This window comes from Chiloscyllium punctatum, chromosome 10 (genome assembly GCF_047496795.1).
Source record: "Chiloscyllium punctatum isolate Juve2018m chromosome 10, sChiPun1.3, whole genome shotgun sequence".
NCBI classification, from domain to species: domain Eukaryota; kingdom Metazoa; phylum Chordata; class Chondrichthyes; order Orectolobiformes; family Hemiscylliidae; genus Chiloscyllium; species Chiloscyllium punctatum.
In genome coordinates this window covers 15,514,160-15,538,411 of record NC_092748.1, presented here as the reverse complement: position 1 = coordinate 15,538,411, position 24,252 = coordinate 15,514,160, and the positions used below count along the sequence as shown (strand labels likewise).

At 42.6% G+C, this 24,252-nt stretch overlaps 1 protein-coding gene across 1 annotated transcript in view; it reads right to left on the bottom strand.

The window, feature by feature from the left end:
• The window catches only part of LOC140481912 (partitioning defective 3 homolog B-like), a 997,517-nt gene that overhangs the window by 193,517 nt on the left and 779,748 nt on the right, over positions 1-24,252 (bottom strand). Inside the window, exon 21 of the mRNA XM_072578586.1 lies at positions 18,042-18,326. Coding sequence (XP_072434687.1) covers positions 18,042-18,326 — 285 coding nt within the window. The remainder of the gene's footprint in view (positions 1-18,041; positions 18,327-24,252) is intronic.

The window sequence follows — 24,252 nt, the reverse complement described above, 5'->3', positions numbered from 1 at the left end:
CTCTAAGTTAGCTGGGTCAGTGCATGTACAGTGCACGTGTAAATAAAGGATGACTTGGTGATGGGATACCGGCCTTCATAGAGTTATTTCAACAGGGATTGAAAAGCAACAGTTTGCTACTTAACTCAACTAACATCACTGGAATAGATCGTTTGACCACCTCTGGCTTTGCTTGCTGCTGTGTTCCCAAATTTATGGCACAGCCTGTACTTCAAAATACAGTAGTAGTGTACCTATCCCTGAATCGGGAATCCTGGTTTCAAGTCCCACTTGCTCCAGAGGTGGAAAAACATCTCTGAATGGGCTGATTAGAAAATTACAGATTAAAATGACTGTAAAATGATTTGGAAAGTCCTGATGTCATGAAAGGTGTTCCTTTACAATAAATCTTTTTCATAGTATTTACACTGGGTTAGAATTACTGGTTCCAGTTTTCAATGTGCAACTCTTATACAGCTAAAAGCAATTTCACAGCAAATTTGCCTGAGTGATTTGATGAAACTGCTGGGTGGACACTGCCAACTTAAAAATGCTGATATCCATGGCATTAAAGTTGCTAACTCCAGTTGATTGCACCTCCAGGTGTGATCACATGATCAATTTCCTGACTCCCCCCCCCCCCCCCCACTCCTGGTTCACGAACAGGTTTATTCTTAATCTTCCTCATAAGCTAAATTCTGTGTATACTGGAAATCTAAAAATAAGAGCAGAAAAATCTGAAAATACTCAGCAGGTCAGGCAGCATCTGCAGCGTGAGAATCAGACTTGACATTTCAGGTTGATGGCTGTTTCATCAGGTGAAGTTCTGCTGACATTATCATCAAACCCTGAAACATTAACTCTGTTTTTCTCTCTGCAGATGCTGCCTGGCCGGCTGGGTATTTCCAGCACCTTCTTCTGTCGTTTATCATTTTGTGGGGTGACCTCCTAGGTCAATCAGAAATTGAAGAGGCTCTTGATTATCCAATTAGATGAATCTCGACAGTCAGTCAAATAGCCCTTTCCAATTTGACAAATAATTTTAAAGTTAACATAAGTAGTCATTTGGTACTACTATAATTGAGTATTGCTGCAAAAAGGACACATTTTGTCAAAGCTTTCCATGTTGCATTCATTAAGTCAATTTGCAAAAATATTAACGTAGAGCGAAAACAATATTAATGCTATAACAGAGGAGCATACTGATCAATGTGCCCTCTAACTTTTTTCCTGTTGCGTAGACTTCCAAGGTTGATGCATAGCAGTGGCTTCTGGAAGTGGATGGCAATGTGTTGACATGTCAATCTATGTGCTTGGAACTACCCAGTATCGGTGTAACAGTGTAGCTTAGAGGAAATGTTGGTACTATGGCCTCTGATGGGTAAAGGTGGTACCATAGAGAATGCATAAGTTAGATGATGATTGACAGTGAACCAGCAAACTTTGTTTAAATTTGAAACAGGTGGGCTGACTCTGAATGATTGTGGCATTGCCTTAAGAAATGAACCAGTTGAATGGCTGTCACCTATGTTGATGAGTTTAAACAGATGCAGTCTGTGTCCATTTTTGTTTTGCAGAGAACACTGCATCATGTATTATTATATATAGCTTCAAGGACTTGAAAGTGCTCCAGCTTTGAGCTTGAATGTATTAAATTGGTTGTCAATATAATTCCTCACGCACACAGGACTATTTGACAACTACTGCCCAAACACAGATCACATCTAATGTTGGACACTATTGATTTCTGCAAGTGTGGGCAGTCAGGCAGTACTCTGATTCTTGTGAATGAAGGGATATGCAGATTGATCTGATCCTCTCACATAGCTAGCATCAGACTAGCACTGAAATTCATGTATCATATTATTCATTTGTGAGGTAAGCAGAGAACTTTATGGCTTGATGGCAGCATCCTGTTAACTCCTCTCATGTTGTTACTATTATAGTAGCAGTGTGAAGCAACCAGCTTCATCTGTTGCTCAAACTTTTGAGCTATCTTACTCTTCTATCTGTGGTAGATTAAGGCCCATCCATGAGTTTGTGCGATATACAGTGCAAATTAGCAGTAACATAAGGTCCTTTCCTTGACACCCTAATTAAGAAATCAGTCTCCAGGTTCTCTATACTGTATAATGCAAATCTACCTTCATGAGGGCAGTATAAACATTCGGATTCCAACAGACTAATGGGCTATAAGATTGGTGTTATCACAAACTTTGTAATTAGGGTCATGAACCATTTATTCACTGTGCACACTGCAGCTTTCTCAATGAAATTAAATAGGCGACAACTATAAAGCGATTAGTGCAGAAGTAGGCCATTTAGCCCTATGGGTCTGCTCTGCTGTTCGATGAGACCATGGCAGATCTGATACTCTGCAACTCAATTGCCTGTTTTTTCTCCATGACCCTGGGATCAGGGGCCAAAACTGTTTACAGCATCCTAAGGCATGATCGAACTGATATTTAAATAGTTTTATCAAGATATTCCTATTTTTGTAGTCCATTTCATTTGATATTAAGGCCAACACATTCATTTTGCCATCCATTTTACCTGCTAAATTTCTATGCTAGTTTTTTTATGATTTATGTACAAGAACTCTAAAATCCCTTTGTGTTGCAACTTACCACAGTCTTTTTTCATTTAGTAATATTCGACTCCTCTATTTTTCCTGCCAAAGTGCATAATCTCACATTTTCCCAGATTATATTCCATCTGCTAAGCTTTTGCCCACTCATTTAATCTGTCTATATTCCCTCTGTAGGATATTTCTGTCATCCTCACCACTTAACTTCCTACCTATGTTTGTGTCACCTGCAAACTTGATAATTGTATATTCACTTCTCTCATCCAAGTCATTAACATATATTGTAAATAATTGTGGCCCCAGCACTGACCCCTGTGGTACTCCACTTGTTACATAGAACAGTGCAGCCTCAATGTTGTGCTGGCTTTTTATCTACTCTTAAATCAAACTAACCAACATATCCTTCATTTTACTATCATCCATGCGCCTATCGAAGAATTGCTTAAATGTTCCTAATATATCTGACTCTACTACCACTGCTGGCAGTGCTTCCACGCAACCACCACACTCTGTGTAAAGAACGTACCTCTGACTTCTCCCCTAAACCTTCCTCCAATTACTGTAAAATTATGCTCCCAGAGGAGAAAGATCTCTGACTATTCATTCTATCTATGCCTATCATCTTGCACACCTCTTCAAGTCACCTCTCATCCCTCTTCGGTCAAATGAGAAAAGCCCTCGCTCCCTCAACCTTTCTTCATAAGACATGCCCTCCAGACTATGCAGCATCCTGATAAAACCCCTCTGCAACCTCTCTACAGCTTCTACATCCTTCTTATAATGAGGTGACCAAACTGAACAAGTGTGATGTAACTAGGGAATTATAGAGCTGCAGCATAACTTTATGGCTCTTAAACTCAATCCCCTGATAATGAAAGCCAAAACACTGTACACCTTCTTTACAACCATATCAACTTGGGTGGCAACTTCAGGGATTTATGGACATGGACCCCAAGATCCCTGTGTTCTTCCATAGTGCAAAGAATCCTGCTTTTAACCCTGTATTCTATATTCAAAATCGACCTTCCAAAATGAATCACTTGACACTTTTCCAATTAAATTCCATCTGCCACTTCTCAGCCCAGTTGGGCATTCTGTCAACCTCTTACAGTCCTCTATACTATCCATAACTCCATCAACCTTCATGTCATCGGTAAACTTACTAACCTAACCTTCCACTTCCTCATCCAGGTCATTTATAAAAAACACACAAAGTGCACAGGTCCCAGGACAGATCTCTGTGAAACACCACTGGTCACCGAGCTCCAGACTGAATACTTTCCATCTACTACTACCCTCTGTCTTCTATGGGCCAGCCAATTCTGTATCCAGAGAGCCAAATTTCCCTGTAACCCATGCCTCCTTACTTTCTGAATGAGCCTACATAGGGAACCTTATCAAACTAAAATCCATGTACACCACATCCACTGTTCTACCTTCACCAATGTGTGTTGTCACATCCTCAAATAATTCAATAAGATCTGTGAGACAAGACTTGTCCCTCATAAAGACATGCTGACTATCTCTGATCAAACTGTGGTTTTTCAAGTAATCATAAATCCTGTCTCTCAGAATCTTCTCCAATAAGTTTTCCACCAATGTAAGACTGACTGGTCTATAATTCCCAAGATTATCCCTATTCCCTTTCTTGAACAAGGAAATAACATTTGCCACCCTCTAATCATCTGGCACTACTCAGGTGGACAGCGAGGATGCAAAGATCATTGCCGAAGGCGCAAGAATCTCTTCCCTCACTTCCTGTCGCAACTTTGGATATATCCCATCTGACCCAGGGGACTTATCTGTCCTTCTATTTTTCAGAATTTTCAGAACATCCTCCTTCTTAACATCAACCTGTTCGAACATAAAAGCTTGTCTTATGCTGTCCTCACAAACATCATGCACAGGTTGCCATTCTGAAAATGACCTCCTTATTACAAATGTCTGCCTTCTATTATATAATCCCCAGCCATGCTAATATACTACCCGACAAATAGACTCTTGTCTTATTAAGCAGTCTTATGGTGGTACCTTACTGACCATCTTTTGGGAATCCAAGTATATTGCATTAACTGATTCCACTTTATCTATCTTGGTTATGACCCCATTTAGGAGTTCTAATAAATTTGTCATGATTTCCCAATTGTGAAGCCGATGCTGACTCTGTTTGACCATATTATGTACTTCTAAGTGTTCTGCTGTTGCATCCTTTATAATAGACTCTAACATTTAATCTTAGGTGTTAAGCTAATTGATCTATAGTTACATTGTTGTTGAATTTTTGAAGAAGGGTGTTATGTCAGCAGTTTTCCAATCCTCTAGGACTTCTCCAGAATCAAAGGATTCCTGGAGGTTTACTAACAGTGCATCTACTATCTCTATAGTTACTTTCTTTTAACGTCCTATCCCATCCATAGTATCGCATCAGGTCCAAATGACTAGTTGGCTTTTAGCTCCATTAGTTACTATAGCACTTTTCTCTTGTGATAATTATTATCACAGAATCCCCACATTGAGGAAACAGGCCCTTCAGCCAAGTCCACACTGACCTCTGAAGAGTAACCCACCCAGACCCATTCCCCTACCCTATTACTTTACATTTATCCTGACTAATGCACCTTACCTACACATCTCTGAACACTATGGGAAATTTAGCATAGCCAATTCACCTAACCTTTGGACTATGGGAGAAAACCGAAGCACCCGGAGAAAACCCACACAGACACGGGCAGAATGTGCAAATTCCACACAGACAGTCACCCGACGTTGGCATCGAACCCAGGTCCCAAGTGCTGTGAGGCAGCAGTGCTAATCACTGAGCCACTGTGCTGCCCGATATATATTATATTTATCCCTTACTCCACTTTTGCTCAATTATTTAATGCTTTGGGAGTGTTATTAATTATTCGAGCATGAAGATTGATACAAAGTATATACAGAGGAATCTCGGTTATCTGAATATCAATTTTCCGAATTTCGGATTATCCGAAGAAGATCTCAAGGTCCCAATAGAAACATTACATCAAAGAGGTGTTTCAACACTGATCACGTCTTTTGTTTACAATGATTAAAAATGAACTTGGCTTATTGAAGTGCTGCCGAGTACAGTCCTGGGCATCAATGGGAGCCCAGGCACCATCTCCAAATGACTGACCTTCCACTATCCCTCGCTCTCCCAGACTTTCCCTGGAGTTCTACATAAGGGTGTACCCTAAACCTCCCTTCTCCACATAATCGCTCCGACACTGTCCTATACAGGCAACGGTGGAACCTGTCAAAAAGTTTGTGTGTGTGTGTGTGCGCGCACAATATTGAGACACCACCCCCCCACCACCACCAAAAAGGCAGCAGCAGTCTTACTATTGGTGTCCAGGTCACATGGCCTGGAGAGGGGGGTGGGAGGGCGGACAGCAGCTCACGGAGGGCAGGGTGGCTGGGTCGTATGGAGGGGCGGTCGGACGGGGTGGGGGGGCAGGGCAGACGGGGTTGGAGGCACGGACAGGGGTGGCAGACAGGTTTGGGAGGCGGGAGTTCTTGCGCAGTTTGCCGCTGTCTAGTCTCCTGAACGGGGAGCGGACTGCAGGTCCCCTACACACAAGTGCGTGTCTGCTCAGAAACAAACCCTGAGACAGAGAGAGGGAGCAAGGCAGGCAGAGTGAGGAAAAACAAAACTTCAGAAAACTCCAAGCCCCAGAGGAGAGGCATTGAATCAATTAACTGAATAATCAATTATCCAAACGAAATACTGCCCGACCATCGCTTTCGGATAATCGAGGTTCCTCTGAAATCTACTCCATTGCCTTTTCCTGGTTCGTCATTACTATTTCTCCAGCCTCGTTCTCTGAAGGGCCTAGATTCATTTTGATATCTCTCTTCTTTTTGATATATTTAAAGAAACTCTTGCATTTCCTGTAAATAGTACTTCGTGGCTTATTTTCTTCCTTATTATTATAGTTTTGGACATCATGACTTGGTTTTGAGAAACTTTCCCAATCCTCTGGCTACCACTAATCCTTGCCACATCAAATGCTTTTTCTCTTTCAAATTGATATTATTCTTAACTTGCCTGGTAAACAACAGCTGATTTATTGACTTTTTCAAATTCTTTTTTCATCACTAGGATATATAACTGCTGTGAGCCATGAACCATTTTCTTAAATGTCTGCCCTTGTTCTTCAACCTTTTTTTTCTCTACTTAACTCCTTTCACAGTCCACTCCAGCCAACTCCGCCTTATTCAGAATTTATTACCCTGTCCCTAGATGTCCTTGAGAAATTAGGTTGAGGTCTCTTCTTGAATCCCTGCAGTCCACGCGCTGCAGGTAGACTCACAATACTGTTATGGAGAAAATTACAGTATTTTGACCCAGCAATAGTGAAGGAATAGTGATATATTTCCAAGTCAGGATGGTGAGAGGCTTGGAGGGGAACTTGCAAGTGGTGTTCCAATGCATCTGGTGCCCTTGTCATTCTAGATGGAAGTGTTGTTGTTTTGGAAGGTGCTGTCTAAGACTATTTGGAAAGTTTCTGTAGCTCATCTTGCAAATAGTACATACTCCTGCTATTGAATTTCAGTGCTGGAGGGAGTGGAAGGTTGTTGATGTGATGCTGATCAAGTGGGCTGCTTCATCCTGGACGTTGTCAAGTTTGACGAGTGTTAGATTAAATTACTTACTTATAGATTACTTACAGCATGGAAACAGGCCCTTCGGCCCAACAAGTCCACACCAACCCGCCGAAGCGCAACCGACCCAGCCCCATTCCCCTTCATTTACTCTTTTACCAATCACTACGGGCAATTTAGCATGGCCAATTCACCTAACCTGCACATTTTTGGATTGTGGGAGGAAACCGGAGCACCCGGAGGAAACCCACGCAGACACAGGGAGAATGTGCAAACTCCACACAGAGAGTCGCCTGAGGCAGGAATTGAACCAGAGTCTCTGGCGCTGTGAGACTGCAGTGCTAACCACTGTGCCACCGTGCCACCAACTGCCGCCCATGTGTTGTTGGAGATACTCTCATTTCGGGCAGGTAGGGAACATTCCATTACATTCCTGACTTGTAGATGTTGGACAGACTTTGGGGGAGTCAGGTGGTGAGTTACTCACTGCAGTATTCTTAGCCTCTGCTCTTGTAGCCATTTATGTGGCAAATCCAGTTCGGTTTCTGGTCAATGGTAACTCCCAGGATGCTGATAATGGGGAATTTAGTTATGGTAATGCCACTGAATGTCAAGGGATGATAGTCATTGTCTGATCTGTGTTGTGCAAATGTTACTTGAAATCTATTAGCCCAGGCCTGGATATTACCCAGAGTTTGTTGCATTTGAATGCAGATTGCTTTAATATCTGAGGAATTGTGATTGGTGCTGAACATTGCACAATCATTGGCAAACATCCTCATTTCTAACCTTACGATGATGGGAAGGTCATTGATGAAGCAGCTGAAGATGCTTGGGTCAAGGACATTATTCTGAGGAATTCCACCTAATGCTTCTAACTACCACACCCATGTGTCAGGTATGACTCCAACTAATGGAGAGTTTGCCCTCTGATTCCTGTTTTGCAGGGGCTTCTTGATGTCAATGCGGCTTTGATGTTAAGGGCTGTCACTCACACCTCACCTCTGGGATTCAGCTCTTTTGTCCATTTTGAACCAAGACAGTAATGATTTGATATGATTTATTATTTTCACATGAACTGAGATACAGTGAAAAATATTGCAATGGGTGCCATCCAGCCAAATTATATCTTACAATAGGTACATCAGAGTAATTGAACAGAATGCAGAATATAGTGTTACAGCTACAGAGATGCTGCAAAGAAAGATCAACTCTAATATTAGAGAAGTCCATTCATAAGTCTGATAACAGTAGGGAAGAAACTGTTCTTAAACTGGTACGCGTATTCAAACTTTTGTATCTTCTACCTGATGGAAGAGGGTGGAAGAACTATAACTGGGATGGGAGGGGCCTTTGATTATGCTGACTGCTTTCCTGAAGCAATGGGAAGTGTAAATGGAGACAATGGAAGGAAGGCTGGTTATGGGGTTGGACTGGGCTGCATTCACAACTCTCTGCAATTTCTTACCGTCTTGAGCACAGCAGTTGCCATACCAAGCTATGATGCATCCAGATAGGATGCTTTCTATGGTTCATCCTTAAAAATTGGTAAGAGTCATGGTGGACATCCCAAATTTCCTTACCCTTCTGAGGAAGTAGAGGCATTAGTGTGCTTTCCTGACAGTAGCATTGACCAGGATAGATAGTTGGTGAAACTTACTCCTTGAAACTTGAAGCTCTCAACCATCTCCACCTCAGCACCATTTATACAGACAGGGGCATGTCCTCTTCTCCACTTCCTGAAGTCAATGACCAGCTCCTTCATTTTGTTGACGTTTTGACTTTACACCATGCCACGAAGCTGTCTAACCCCTTTGTGTACAGTCTTATCGTTGTTTGCGATCTGACCCACGATGCTGATGTCATTACCAAACATGTAAATTGAGCTACAGTTGAAGTTGGTCACACAGTCATGATTGTATAAGGAGTACATTAAGGTGCTGAGTACAAAGGCGTATGGGGCACTGGTTTTGAACCCTGAGCTAAAATCAGTAAATAGGAATCTGACATAGGAGTCCTTGCTATATAGATGTTCTAGGGATGATTGTAAGGCCAGGGAGATAGTTTCCTCTACGCACCTATTGCAGTGTTAGGTGAATTGTGGATCAGGGCAATCTGGGAGCCTGAGCTGATGTGTGCTATTACTAACTTCTTGAAGCACCTTATAATGATGGATGTCAGAGACTCTGAGCCGAAGTCATCAAGGTATGTTGCCTGATTTTCCTTTGGCACCTGGATGACAGTGGTCTTCTTGAAGCAGATAGGAACCCCACACTGTAGTAAAGAGAAGTTATAGGTATCTGCTATAGGTATAGGTAGCTGTCCGTGCAGGATCTGAATGCAGGGCCAGGTACTCCATCTGGGACAGTCACTTTCCATGGGTTCCATGGGTTCGCCCTCAAGATTTGACATCTGCGGTGGTGACTATGGGCAATGGTGCACCAGAGGCTGTAGAGGCAGGTAACATGATTTCATTGACCCTCTGTAAAAATTAGCATTTAATGGAATAAGCTCATCAGAGAGTGAAGCACTGTTGTCAGTGATTTTACTTAACTTCACCTTGTAGCCAGTAAACCTTGCCGCAGTTGACATGTTGCCTGGGAGAAAGCGAAGACTGCAGAGGCTGGATATTAGGGTCAAGATTAGAGTGGTTGTTGGAAAAGCACAGCAGGTCAGGCAGCATCTGAGGAGCAGGAAAATCAACATTTCGGGCAAACCCCTTCATCAGGAATGAGGCTTCCAGCCTCAGGGGTGGAGAGATAAATGGGAGAGGGTGGGGCTGGGGAGAAGGTAGCTCAGAGTGGAATAGGTGGATGGAGGAAGGGGTAATGGTGATAGGGCGGATAGGAGGGTGGAGCGAATAGGTGTGAAGGAAGATTGACAGGTGGGACAGGTCATGAGGATGGTGCTGAGCTGTGAGTTTGGAACTGGGGTAAAGTGGGGGGAGGGGAAATGAGGAAACTCGTGAAAGCTTAGACTGGTATTGCCCCTTGGCATCCCTGATGGATTTACGACGATGATACCTAGATTTCCTGTATAGGCCAGGGTCACATGGCTCGAATGCCTCAGACCTGGACTTCAGTAGAGAGGTCAAGAGCTGATTGAACCTGCGGAACCCAAATTGGACATCATTAACCAGCCTGTTGTGAATCAGGTGCTGCTTGATAGCACTATTGATGACACCTTCCATCAGTTTACTTATGATCGAGAGTAGGTTGACTGGGGCAGTAACTGGCTGGGTTGGATTTGTCCTGCTTTTGGTGTACAGGACAATCTTTCACATGTCAGGTAGATACCATATTGTAACTTGGCTGGAACAGCTAGGGGTGCAGCAAAGTTTGGAGCACAAGTCTTCAGTACTGTTGTCCAAACCCACAGCTTTTGTAGTATCCATTACCTTCAACTGTTTCTTGGTATTAAGTGGACTGAATCAAATTTATTGAAGACTGGCATCTAAGATGTTGGAGACTGCTGGAGGAAGCCAAGATGAAAGATGGCCAGAGACCTGTTGCTGAAGATTGTTGTGAATACTTCAGCCTTATTTTTTGCACTGATGCGCTGGTCTCTTCCATTATTGACAATGGGAATATTGTGGAGCTTCCTCCTCCAGTGTTGTTTAATTGTCCACCACCATTCATGCCAGGATATGACACTCAATAGCTTCTTTCCCCAGTTGTGCTATGGCATGTTGAATTGGTTTGTTTTATAATGCTGGCTTTTATTACTAGACAGATCAGACCCAGACTGAAATCTGACTTGAGAAACCTTTGTCGCAATCCCCACTCTCGTCCACACATCTTGCAAGAGCCTAGTGGACAAAATGTTGGACGGTTGCAGGGGTCAAGACTCACCAAATGATCACTCCTGGAATCCACACCTGTCTCAACTGTAGTCATACCCTCCTGTACCTGATCACAGCCTGGGTTTGAATGACCTCATCTGATGGACGTGGCTGCCCTCTGGAGCAAAGTGTCCAGGTAGCTTTTGCCTTCCCAGACGTAGTACAATATCTGCAAGCTTGAACTCCAGATCCTCAGCTCTCATCTGAAGCCCCTCAAGCCGCAAACACTTACGACACATATATTTGCCCTGGATCACCTTGGTACCCATCAGCTCCCACATGCTGAGGCAGCAATTTATCACTCATCTACCATCATTATCAGAATTTATTTCATTTAAACTTTTTACTTACTCTCATATCCTTGCTCTTTATATCTGAAAGATCATCACTTCCATCACTTTATTGTGATTTTTTTCAAGACATGAGTGACAATCATATATTTAACAAGTTACTTTTACGAAAAAGGCTAGAGACCCAAACAAAACTCGAAGGCCTTAAATTTTACTTTAAAGAATAGAAATACTCACCAATCCTACTCACTGATCAACTACTTTCCTCGCAGTCACATCAGCTGTAGCTCGTGATGTCACTTTACTGCTGATCTCACTCTTGGTAAGTCTCTAAATCCATGTCTTTTAACCACTCTCACTCACCTTTCACTCTGAAGACTTTTTCTTGCTATAAACCTTGGTTAAAATACCTCTTTCGCCCTCTGCACTGAATTCCCACTTTGAACCACAGTTCCAGATGGACTTACAGCCATTCTCTGGATCTTACCTTAAACAAGCACAGTCTACCTGTGCAGTTGGAAACATTAACAAAGCTCAGCAATTAATTGTCAGACATCATTAACTCATGTATTCTTCACAACAATACCTCTATTGATCAGAGTACATTAAACAACTCTCCCCATTGCTACAGTTGATTTCTTTTTATTCTGGTATTTTTGTACATTATTGAAGAATATGGTGCTGGAAAAGCACAGCCGGTCAGGCAGCATCCGAGGAGCAGGAACGTCAACATTTCGAGCATAAGCTCTTCATCAGGAATGAAGAGCACAGAATAGGAACTAATCCCTTTGTTATACCATCACTGTCACTATCCTGATGAAACTCTGCTCAAAATGTCAACTCTCCTGCTCCTCAGATGCTGCCTGACTGGCTGTGCTTTTCCAGCACCACACTCTTCGACTCTAATCTCCAGCATCTGCAGTCCTCACTTTTTCTCATTTTTGTACGTTATCCTGATCAATTGCAATACCAACAGCTTCTTCAGAAATGTGTTCTTTTTCATGAATTTGCGTAAAAGGCTAAGTATCTTTTTAAAAACAGAATCATCCCATTGAACCACAGCTCAGACAGGAACCATTTAAACCTCATATCTGCACTAGTTGATAAAAACCAGCCACCCATTCTTATCCCACTTTTTACTGTGACCTTTCCCATAGACTGCTAGCAGCAGTGCCATGGAGATTGCCCTTCAATTGTCGGAGATTCTGGGGCAAACCTGGAAGCATTGCAACCTTACCTGTTATTCTTCTATCCGTTGTGCTAACACTGCATGAACCAAAATAGCAGCTCCAGGTTTCCCACCAGCTGGGAGAAAATACCTGTTCAGTTTGTTCGCCACTTGACTGAAGACCCAATCATCTGCTCCTCTTTTATACCTGCTAGAAATGGCTCCACTGGTTGTGCACTGACATAAATCCAAAGAAAGGCAGACCTCAATTTATATAGCATCTTTCACAATCACAGGATGACCAAAGCACATTAAGTACTTTTAAAGTGTTGTCACTGCTGTAATTGTAGGAAATGCATCAGCCAATCTGTACATAGCAAAGTCCCACAAACAGCAGTGAGATAATGACCAAATTATTTGATTCCCTTTATCATGTAGACAGAGTGGTTGGACTGGCCAGGACCCTGGAAAGGAATCCCTGCTTTTCAGAAGTAATGCTATGGCATAGGTCTTGCTCCATCAATTTATCATCCTATTCCTTTCTCCCACATGTGTTTATCCAGTCTGCCCTGAGATGCATTTATGCTATATCCACCTCAACCATTGCACGTGGTAATGAGCTCTACATTCTCACTTATTTGTCAAACAACTCCTTATTCACTTCTGCTAATCCCAGTGAGCCAAACACTTCTAATTCTCAATGTGCAAAATTTCCACTTCAGGAACACCACTCTGTAACTCAAGTGTAAAATGCTCTCAGATCATGTGCATTTAATTTAATTTACTGTACAGAGTCAACCTCACAGTCACCTTACTTACATACACATAAAAATAATTTCATTGTCATATTGACATGAAAACAAATTTGTTGGAACATCAAATATAGCTTTACGGTAAAAACAGCTCATCCTATTAATTGCAAAATACACACATATATTCTTCCTATCAGTCACAAAATTGTGTGCTTAGTAACCATAACTGGCATGTTAGAAAAAAATCAAGGGAATCACACAGGATACTGCATGACAATTTATCATAATGCAAAACATAAACATTAAACTGGAAATCACCTGAACAAGTTCTTTAGCAAAGATTGTAATTGCAAATGAATTTTTCCAACCATGGGACAGGTTTCCTCTAGATGAATTGCAAGCAAAGTTGTAAACATATTTCTGATTTTATTACAAGGAGTTGAGAGTGATAATCGTTCCCACCATGAATTAATTGAACTTCATTCTCAATTTGAAATAAACACAATCCTAATCTAACTTTTAAACAAACACAGAGCATACTGGAGAAACTCAGGAGGTTTGACAGCACCTGTGGAGAAAAACAGAGTTAACATTTAGAGTCTGATCTGAGCCTTCTGCCAATTGTGTTGTTATCTCTGTTGTGAAAAATTATTTGCATATAAAGTAAAATGTTTGACAGTTTATTTAAGGAAACATAACTTCCCCAGAACCTCCAAAAAAATGCTTGATTGATATAGATTTGAAATGTAATTATTGTTTTAAACACAGCAGTCAACTTACACACAACACTGACCAACACACAACAATGTGATTATCATGTTAAAATTACGTTGATTAAGGGTCGCTATTGGCCAGTACACTGGGATAATTCTTCAGTACAGTATCTTGGGATTATTCACATTTATCCACATTTATTACCTCATCCAAAAGGCTGCACTTTCAACAGTGCAGTACTCCTTCAGTATTCTACTGCTGCTACCGCACAAGGTCTTAGTGAGACCACACCTCGAATACTATATTGCAGCTTTGGTCCCCTTTTCTGAGGAGGAATGTAATTGCATTGGAGGCAGTTCAGAGGAGACTCACAAGATTGCCTACAGAGGTGAGTTGCTTGTTTTATGAAGAGAAATTGAGCAATTTAGGTCAGTACTCATTTCAGTTGCATGACAGTACAATCTTTTGTTATAAATTCAGTGTCTTATGAACCTCTTCCAAAGCTACCTGATAGAAGCAGCGCTGCAAAAGCTACCGCTTCCAAATAAACCTGTTGGACTATAACCTGGTGTTGTGTGATTTTTAACTTTGAGTTTAAGTTTAGAAGAATTGCAGTACATAAGGTGCTAAAAGGGACTGACAAAGTAGATGTAGGAAGAATGTTTCCCCTTGTGAAACAATCTAGAATGAGAGGTCATAGTTTTAGGATAAGGGTTAGCAGATTTAAAACAGAGATGAGGACAAGTTATTTCTTTCAAGGTGTCATAAATTAATGGAATTCCCTACCTCAGAATGTGGTGGGTGCTGGGACATTGAATAAATTGAAGGAGGAGGAGATAGATAGATTTTTAATTAGCAACAGATTGAAACATTGTACAGAGTGGGCAAGAAAGTGGCATTGAGGCCAAGGTGAGGTCAGCCTTGATCATATCAAATGCCAGAGCAGGCTCAAGGGGCCGACTCTTGCTCCTGTATCTTATGTACACTGTACCTTATCATAATGCAAAACGTAAACATTAAACAGGAAATCACCTGATCTAATTTTAATTCACAAGTGGGATTCAAACCCACAAACCTCAGATTCAGGAGAATGCACACGACCAACTGAGCCACAGCTGCCAACCACCAACTTGGACAAGTTTTAAACATTCATTATAAAACTTGTTGGAGATGAGAAGGAAGGCTACTGCACACTGCAGGATCACCAGACAACTTGAGACTTATAGTTGGCAGAGTAGTTCAGTAGGAGAATCAGACACATGTCTGACCACACTCCATGAAAATCAAAGCACAGGGTTATAAATAATAAAGTGAGAGCTTTTAATAATAATCTTCCCATCAGTGCAATGCTTATTGAATAAGCTTGACAATTGGCCCAAGCATTTCCTATTGAATATTTAATACACTACAATACAACTATACAAAATTAACTTTCTTTTCCTTCTATGGCTGAAGTCAGCCTCAGAAAGGACAGGATTCAGAGCTCTGGATGTTAAAAAAAAAAAGTAGCAATTGATTTGGTGTAAATGTATTTGCATGACTATTTACACTCTAGTTTCAAGGGCACTTCAGGGCAGGACTCGATTTTGTTTCATACCTTGAAGCTTCAGGCCACTCTATCTTGGGCACAGCCAAAGTGATGAAAATCAGTGCGCCAGAGAGCAACCCAGCCTCGTTCAAGGTCAAACTGATCAGGAGGAGGAGGTTGGTGCATGGTGAAGGGGGTCCCAGAGGAACTGTGATCCAAAAATGTGGGGGATGTGATCCAAAAACTGAGCCAGAGCAGGAATTTCAAAGTCAAAGTTTAATCTTCGAAAGTGAGCAGAACAAGTACAACTTCTGAGACTTTCCAGGTCCGACTTGATTTACACACTCCATATCCCTAAAAATTGCCACGCAGCTTTTGTAGTAGACAAGGCATTGGTCACCCCCAAACTTAAAAGAAACACCTTCGCTCAAAATAGTTAAAGAGAAGAGTCTAATTATTCTACCAACCTGGGAACTTTCCCCATCCTTCAGGCCACTCTGCTCAACAGCCACCCCTCAGTGTGTGGCACTGTCATCTCTAAGTTAGTAGATGGGGGCCGGTGGGGGGAGATGGAGGGTTGAAGCCCACTTTAGAAGGCTGAACACAGCAACTACGTTGCACTTCACTGCTGTATAGAGGGAATGCTACACAATTGGGAGTGCCGTCTCTCAGAAGAGTAGGTAGATTAAAATCCCACCTACCTTTTCAGCTCAATGTAAAAATTCCAAGGCACTGTATTAAAGAACAGCAGGGGAGTACTATGGCCAATATTTAACTCTTCAATAAAAAGCACAAAAAACCATGGACTGTTCATCATGGCATTGTTGTTTATGGGAGTTTGCTTCACATATTAGCTGCTGCACTTCATATTGTAACTACTGTAGTGACTACATTTCAACAATATCTCTCTGACTTCGGAATGCTTTGTGATGTCCTGAGTTCATAAAAGTAAACACAACTCTATCTTTTTTCTCCCACCACCTCATCTGCTCCTAGCAGCGGCTGTTTTGCTGCATCAGTGCTTAATTTCCCTTTACTGAACTGGGAGTCCGCATCTCAGGTTCGGAATCCAAGCCCAGGGCCAAGTTTGCACGCGAAATACTTCTATTATTTCCTTAGTCTCCCAGAGATTGTAAAGCAAGTTCAAGGTACAGACTGCTTGAGCTCCCAGGTGTTCAAATTTGGACATTGATAGTGTAACCAAGCTGCTCCTTTAACAAGGTTATTAGATTAGATTAGATTAGATTACTTACAGTGTGGAAACAGGCCCTTCGGCCCAACAAGTCCACACCGCCCCGCCGAAGCGTAACCCACCCATACCCCTACATCTACATTTACCTAACACTATGGGCAATTTAACATGGCCAATTCACCTGGCCTGCACATCTTTGGACTGTGGGAGGAAACCGGAGCACCCGGAGGAAACCCACGCAGACACGGGGAGAACGTGCAAACTCCACACAGTCAGTCGCCTGAGGCGGGAAATGAACCCGGGTCTCAGGCGCTGTGAGGCAGCAGTGCTAACCACTGTGCCACCGTGCCGCCCACAGTCCTTGGCTTTTTTTCGGAGAGGTCATAAATGACACAGATCCTGAAAGGTCTGGAGGTGAAGGGTTTTAGGGCCAATTTTATAATAGCTAACAGAGACTGCCTCAGGCAGAAGGTTTTCAAGTTTTAAAAGAAAAACACTTGAACAATGAAAGGGGAGCGGCCAGTTCTCACAGCTTAGGTTTTTTTCTGGTTTGGTTTGTTTTTCAGTGTGAGGAATGGCTGCAGGACCCAAAGAACCAGATCCAGGCCGGTACTCTCTCCTGTAAGAACCTGTGTTTGACTTATCCTTTTCTGCCAAGGGGTGTATGTGAGGATTGTTGCAGTATTTGGAACAGTCTCATTAAGTTCGGACAGTCTGGTGGGATTTTAGGTGGGATATGTTATTCAGTATTCTATTTTCTATTTTTTGCATTTCATTCAGTAATCCTGTAAATAAATTCTGTTTTGTTGAAAACAAAGTGGGTTGACCATCTGATTCTCTCCAGGAATATCCACTGGACACCTACTTAAAACAAAGTTAGGGAATGGGCTACCTTCTTGAAATGTTTTGAGGGGTCTTGGCTGGTCCATAACAATGGTGAGCATTTGCATTTTGCTTAAAGTCGAGAGATAACAAATGTGCCAGATTGTGTCCACTTGGGCATACACCTCCAAAAGGGATCACTGAACAGGAGCGAACCCCAATGGGCATCGAATCTTCTGTGAACTCAAGGGTGATATGACCCAAAGTAAAAACTCCATCATCTGTCACTAACCAGTTAAACGGCAGTAAACATCCACAAGCAAAGAAACTTTTGGAGGAAATAGGTGAAATATGTGCTGATAGGAAACATGTCAGCTTCTGAGTTTTCACCTTGCTCTTGTGTCAGTTGGATAAGCACACGGGCAAGAAATTGTTCCAGTTTGTGAACCACAGAGTGTCACCTCTAACATCTGAAATACAAGTAAATAATAAAGATACAAAGCACAACATCCAGTGAGTACTTTCATTGGGGATAATCAAGTTACCTGTCAGGAACAGGAGGCTGCTGCTTGTTGACCTTGGCGTACAATCCATCCAGGTTCTCCTGCTCTGTAGTCACGTCCCAAGCTGGATTTATCGGGTGTAGCTGTGGGGATGGGGCCTTGAATAAACTTCTGGGTGGCGGTGGTTCCCGAAAGTGGTTCACTTTTGCGTAGTTGGGGTCCATATCATCATCTTCGATGTCAGGCACCGAGGGACCGGTGGAGGGCAGCTGATCATACCGCTCTCTTGCCTGCTTCTCTCTCAATTCCTGGTGCTTGGCTTCAATCCTAGGAGGACAGAGATAAACCCCATCAAAACGAAGAAATTGGAAAGGGCACGCACATGTTTGCAGTTCACAGCTATGGAAAATTGAAATAAACAATGCGACACTGTGGATACTTTTGACTAATGGGCATTTGCTATTGTTATGCCCATCTAAAAACTGACTCTGCGACTTATTAATTCATTGTTATTTAAACACCAACTGTGACTTAATACTAGCCCTCTTACCCTGAAGTCAGATGGCTGCAGTTTCAAGTCCCGTTCTAGAGACTTAAACAGTTAATCCAGGTACTTCAGTAACAATCATGCATCGACATGTGATTACAAAAGGTGTCATATAAATTCAAATCCTTATTTCTCCATGATACGTCAGCTGTTGTTAATGCACTGCTAAATTTTGCAACATTACATGAGCATATTGGAAAAAATGCAACAGTCAATTTCCAAATAAACAGCAATGTGCTAACCACAGGTCAATGTAATTTTAAGATGAAAGTTGAGTTTAGATGTTAGCCCTGGCACCTGAGAGAACTCCTCTGTTCTTATACTCCTCAGGACAGACTCAAGAATACCAAATTTCTAAGGGAGCAACAAGTTATATTCCATTGGAAACTGGTTGTCAAACAGACTCTTATTGATTGAAACACCAGCATGAAGAATGCATTAGGGCGTTACTGTCCTCTCCCACCTCCACCTCCACCTCCATCATCACCCCCCATATTGTTTAAGTCAATAAAGATGCAATGCCTGTGTTTGTTCTTTCTGTTTGCAGCAGAGAGGGCCCCACATATGAACTTCTGTAACTTCCAGCAAGTGTAACTATAGTTGACAGTTGTATGCTCCATGACAATGCTTGTACCAATCAGACCTGACTGGCTAACCAATCAGAGCTCTTATTTCAGGCAGTATAAATTGTTGTTCCCTTTGAAATTTGCCATTCTCACGTCTGCCCGGGCAACTGCAAGACAAAATCATCTGTCAGCATGGACAGAATCTTACAGGAGGACTGAACAATGTGGACTCCCAGAAAAAGTGACAATTGGGTCAGAAATCCAGCAAGACCTATCTTGACATCAGGAGCAAATTGTTGCATATTTTAAATAAATTTTGGGCACTGAGGTGATATTCTCACTTGGCAGCTGAAGACTGCCGATTAAGGAGCAGTAATGCTTGTTAACAGCCTCATTAACTGTACATCTCATCTCAGGAGGTACTTGATGCCTTCAACTCATGGCTTGCTCCAAAGGACCGTTCGTGTTGAGCACCAGGCACTAACAACTCAGGGAACACTCCATGGCACTGGTCACATGCATTCCTCATCCATGATCATTGACAGCAGACCTGTGTGAACCTCCAAGAGTCCTCATGGCGTATTTCCAACCTGCTAACAGGACACTTAAATGGTGCACCTTGGACTACACTAGCAATATCATTGCAAAGCTGCAGCAAGGACACAATGCCGTCAGGCACATGTACCCATGGATTGGATCAGGTTGCATCTCTGAGCTGTCCACTTGCTCTTTTAGTGTTCACTAACTCTGAGCCTGTCTGAATGGTCACATCATCACTGCCTTGGATTGCTTCCCCAGCCTCACAGTATTATAGAGTCATAGAGATGTACAGCATGGAAACAGACCCTTCGGTCCAACCTGTCCATGCCGACCAGATATCCTAACCCAATCTAGTCCCACCTGCCAGCACCCGGCCCATATCCCTCCAAACCCTTCCTATTCATATACCCATCCAAATTCCTCTTAAATGTTGCAATTGTCCCAGCCTCCACCACTTCCTCTGGCAGCTCATTCCATACACGTGAAAAAGTTGCCCCTTAGGTCTCTTTTATATCTTTCCCCTCTCACCCTAAACCTATGCCCTCTAGTTCTGGACTCCCCGATCCCAGAGAAAAGACTTTGTCTATTTACCCTATCCATGCCCCTCATAATTTTGTAAACCTCTATAAGGTCACCCCTCAGCCTCACACATAGTCAGGAGGTTTGGCAAGGTTGTCAGCAGCCCTTGGTCAAGGCAAAAGAGATAGCCTTCATTCAAAACATCAGGGTTCAGTAAGTCAAGGGCAGCCTTCAATACGAATCCAAGTGCTTGGACACAGCCTGTGAGATGCTTGGGGTGGTCAGAATCAGGATGCTCTCCATAAAATGGGTGACAAGCTGAATGTTGGACAGTCATCACCAGTCTTGACTTTTTCTACTTGTGTAGACTGTTATCCCCCTGGAAGGAGAGGTAGGCAAATATAAAGGGAGATGAAAGTGAGTGGAAAGCTCTTCATTTTTGGTACAGCTGGCAAGGTGTGTCCAATGAATGGGTAGGAAGTGCAAAGGGCAGGCAGGGTTGGTGGGGTTGACAGATGGGTTAGGGTGGATAAGTGTGGGGAAGATGTTGAAGGCCATGGTGAGCAGAGTACAGCATGAACTTTGGTATGAAGTAGGTACAGTAGCAGAGAGGGAGTGAGCACAAGGCACTGGAGAAAAGATGGTTGCACTACACTGGTGGAGTGGATAAAGACATTGACCTTCTTCCTACAGTGTAGGTCATTCCTCCAGATGGCTGAGACCCCAGCGGCCAGGTGGGAACCTTGGACCAAGCTGGTATGGTTTGACGTTGGCTTTCTCTTCTGTTGGTCCTAAAGGAGCAGATGTCCCTCCCCCACACCACCCCATCTAGCAGCACCACGCTCAGAAAGCGGAGCATCAACTTCCCCAAATACCAAGGACGATACAGGGCAGCCTGATGGTGCTTGTCCAGACACAAGGCAGTGTCAAGGATGATGGCATCATGGGGGGTCAGGTATGTGGCTAATGAAGTGAGTTAGGAGGAGAAAGTGAGGACTGCAGATGCTGGAGATCAGAGCTGAAAATGTGTTGCTGGAAAAGCGCAGCAGGTCAGGCAGCATCCAAGGAACAGGAGAATCAACGTTTCGGACATCTGCCCTTCTTCAGGAAGTGAGTTAGGTCAGATACAGTGAGAGACTTTGCTTGACCCCATGGAGAGAACCCTCCTCATCCTGTCCCCCCCTCCCCCACCCCCCCCACCCCCATGAAATTCAGCAAAATGGACACTTAGTCAGACAAACACAAGTGTCTCTTCTAGCCAATATGCACATTCTGTGCTATCAAGCTATTTTCCCAGTGTTTCTGCAAATAGTGTCAATGGATCACTTATATCCACCTGAGAGGGCAAATTGTGTCTTGCTTTAACACATCATTTTAAAGATAGCATCTCTAATAGTGTGACACCTGTTCAATATTACACTGGAGTCGTTCTAAAGTTTGTGCTCAACCTCTAGAGTACAACATGAACATTGCGATTCAGAAGTGAATGGACTACCTACTGAGCCCTGGCTGATACCTATAGGAAGCCTAAGCACACACAAAAGCACTACTGGAGTGTTGGATTAACATAGGTTGCAATTCTAATTCTCTCCAAATGTTCTCCGTTTTGCTGACAGCTTGGTCCTGGATCTCACAGATGGGCTTACTAAGCCTTCTGGTTACATGGCTTTGAGCTCACCACACTATAATAGAATTGATCACATAAATGGCAAAATCTTAAACTGCACATGAAGGATTCTATCACTAAACAGACCTCAGTCTCACAACAGTTGTGTTGAGACAAAGGTGTCACCCATTAGAACTTATAATTATTGATTATCAATTAGTAGTGAAAGTACAGAAATCAACAAGAGATGATGGATAGGTACAAAAATTAAAAGGACCAATGAACTGTTCACCCTCATCTCAATCAGATTTTGCCATTGAGAGTAGACTGATGGTGCTGTACTTGGCTGCTTTGAATTTGTCCTGTTTTCTGTGAACGGGAGATATGTGACCAGTTTTCCACATGGTTGGGCAGGTGTCAGTGTTATAACTGTACTGGAACAGCTTGGCTAGGAGGGAGACTAGTTCTGGAAGACAAGTCTTCGATACTATTGTCGGATTGTTGTCAGGGCTCACGGACTTCACAGTGTTCAGTTCCTTCAATAGTTTCATGGTATCATGTGGAGTGAATAGTACTGACAGAAGCTTGGCACCTGGAATACTGAGAACCTCAGAGGATGCTGAAGTGATCCACTCGGCATTTCTGGATGAAAGTAGGTGCAAATGCTTCAGCCTTATCATTCGTACTGATGCACTGGGTTCTAGGAATGGGGATGGGGACACTGTCTGTAAATTGTGATTTACTGAGTAGGACTGTATCAGTTTGTTGCTTGATTAGTCTAACAGACAGCTCTCCAAATTTTGACACAATGCAGCATAAAAAGGGACACAATTTCCAGTGTCTACTTCAGTGCTCAGGTGGTCTGTCAAGTTTTATTCTTCCTCAAATTTGTAGCATTTCTATGCAACTGAATGGCTTGCTCGGCCTTTTTTTTTGCTGTGGGAATGGAACGACATGCAGGCAAGATCAAGTTGGCAGATCCGCACCTCTAAATAGCATTGCTAAACCAGATGCATTGGTAGAACAGTTGAAAATGATTGCATGGCCACCTATACTGAGATTGACTTTCATTTCAGATGTATTAACTGTATTTAAACCCCACCGACTAAACCCGCGTCTCAACAGCATTAGCCCAGGCTTTTGGATGACTGATCCAGGGACATTACTACTATGTCGCCACCTTCCACTAATGAGCTTCCATTTGCAAAGCAAACTACCTTGCAGCCAGCTCAACTACAAAGTAACCATTATATTGACTTGCAGATGGATCATAATTTTGGACTTTATCCAGGATGTAAGTATTTCATTAGTTTAGCATTGATAAGAAATGATTGGGCTTTGGCTGCACTACTTACTCAGCCCTCACACACCAGTCAATGGGTGGTGGAATGGAGAAATCTGCTTCCTGGATTCCACACTCCTAAAACAGTATACTGTCTGTCTAGAAATGTGTGGCCAACTCTTTCTCTTCTGATTCTGTCCTATGGGCATTACTTCTCATGAAGTATAACACCTTGCGTACTGGTCATTGATCCAAGTACACACTTCAAGTAAACTGATTGGGAAATTGCTTGTTGTGAGGATCAGCAATGATCACGTGAGAAGCCTTTATAACATGCACTTGTCACCAGCATCATTGATCAGGGAACTGATATTTCCCCCTGCCAAAATAAAAATGATTTGTGTTTATGTCTGAACATCTATAAGTGTTTTTTTAGCTAATTACGTATTCTCGGTATCAAGTCCCTCTTGCAATGTAGGAAATGCAAGGTATGTGATCAGATACTCTCTGCCTGCCTGGCTGGGTACAGCTCCAACAACACTCAACATCAACTTCAACGTTCACTCCTTCCACCACTGACACTTGGTAGTACGATTTAAAAGATGCACTGCAACAACTTCTCAAGGCTCCTTCTTGACAGCAATTTCCAAATCAAGGACCTCTACCATCTAGAAGGGCCATGGCATTATATAAATGAGAACACCACCACCCACAATTTCCTGTCCCAGTCATACATCTTCCTAACTTGGAACTACATTGCCATTCTTCCACCATCGCTGGGTCCTGGAACCCCCTTCTTTACAAAATGGAAGGTATCCCCACATCTCAAGAATTGAAGCGGTTGAGAAAAGTGGTTCATCACTCATGACAATTATAATGGACAATAAATGATGGCTTGGACAGTGGTGCTGAACAAAGAGACCTTAGGGTATAGGTTTACAGTTCCTTGAAAATTGAGTCATAGGTAGACAGGCTAGTGCATAAAACATTTGGTATGCTTGGTTTTCTTTTTGGTCAGTGCATTGATTTGAGGATTCGGGGTGTCATGTTGCGGTCATACAGGATGTCAGTGAGGCCACTTTTGGAATACTGCATTCAATTCTGGTTTTCCTGCTCTAGGAAAGACGTTGTTAAACTTGAAAACGTTCAGAAAAGATTTACAAGTATGTTGCCATGACTGGAGGGTTTGAGCT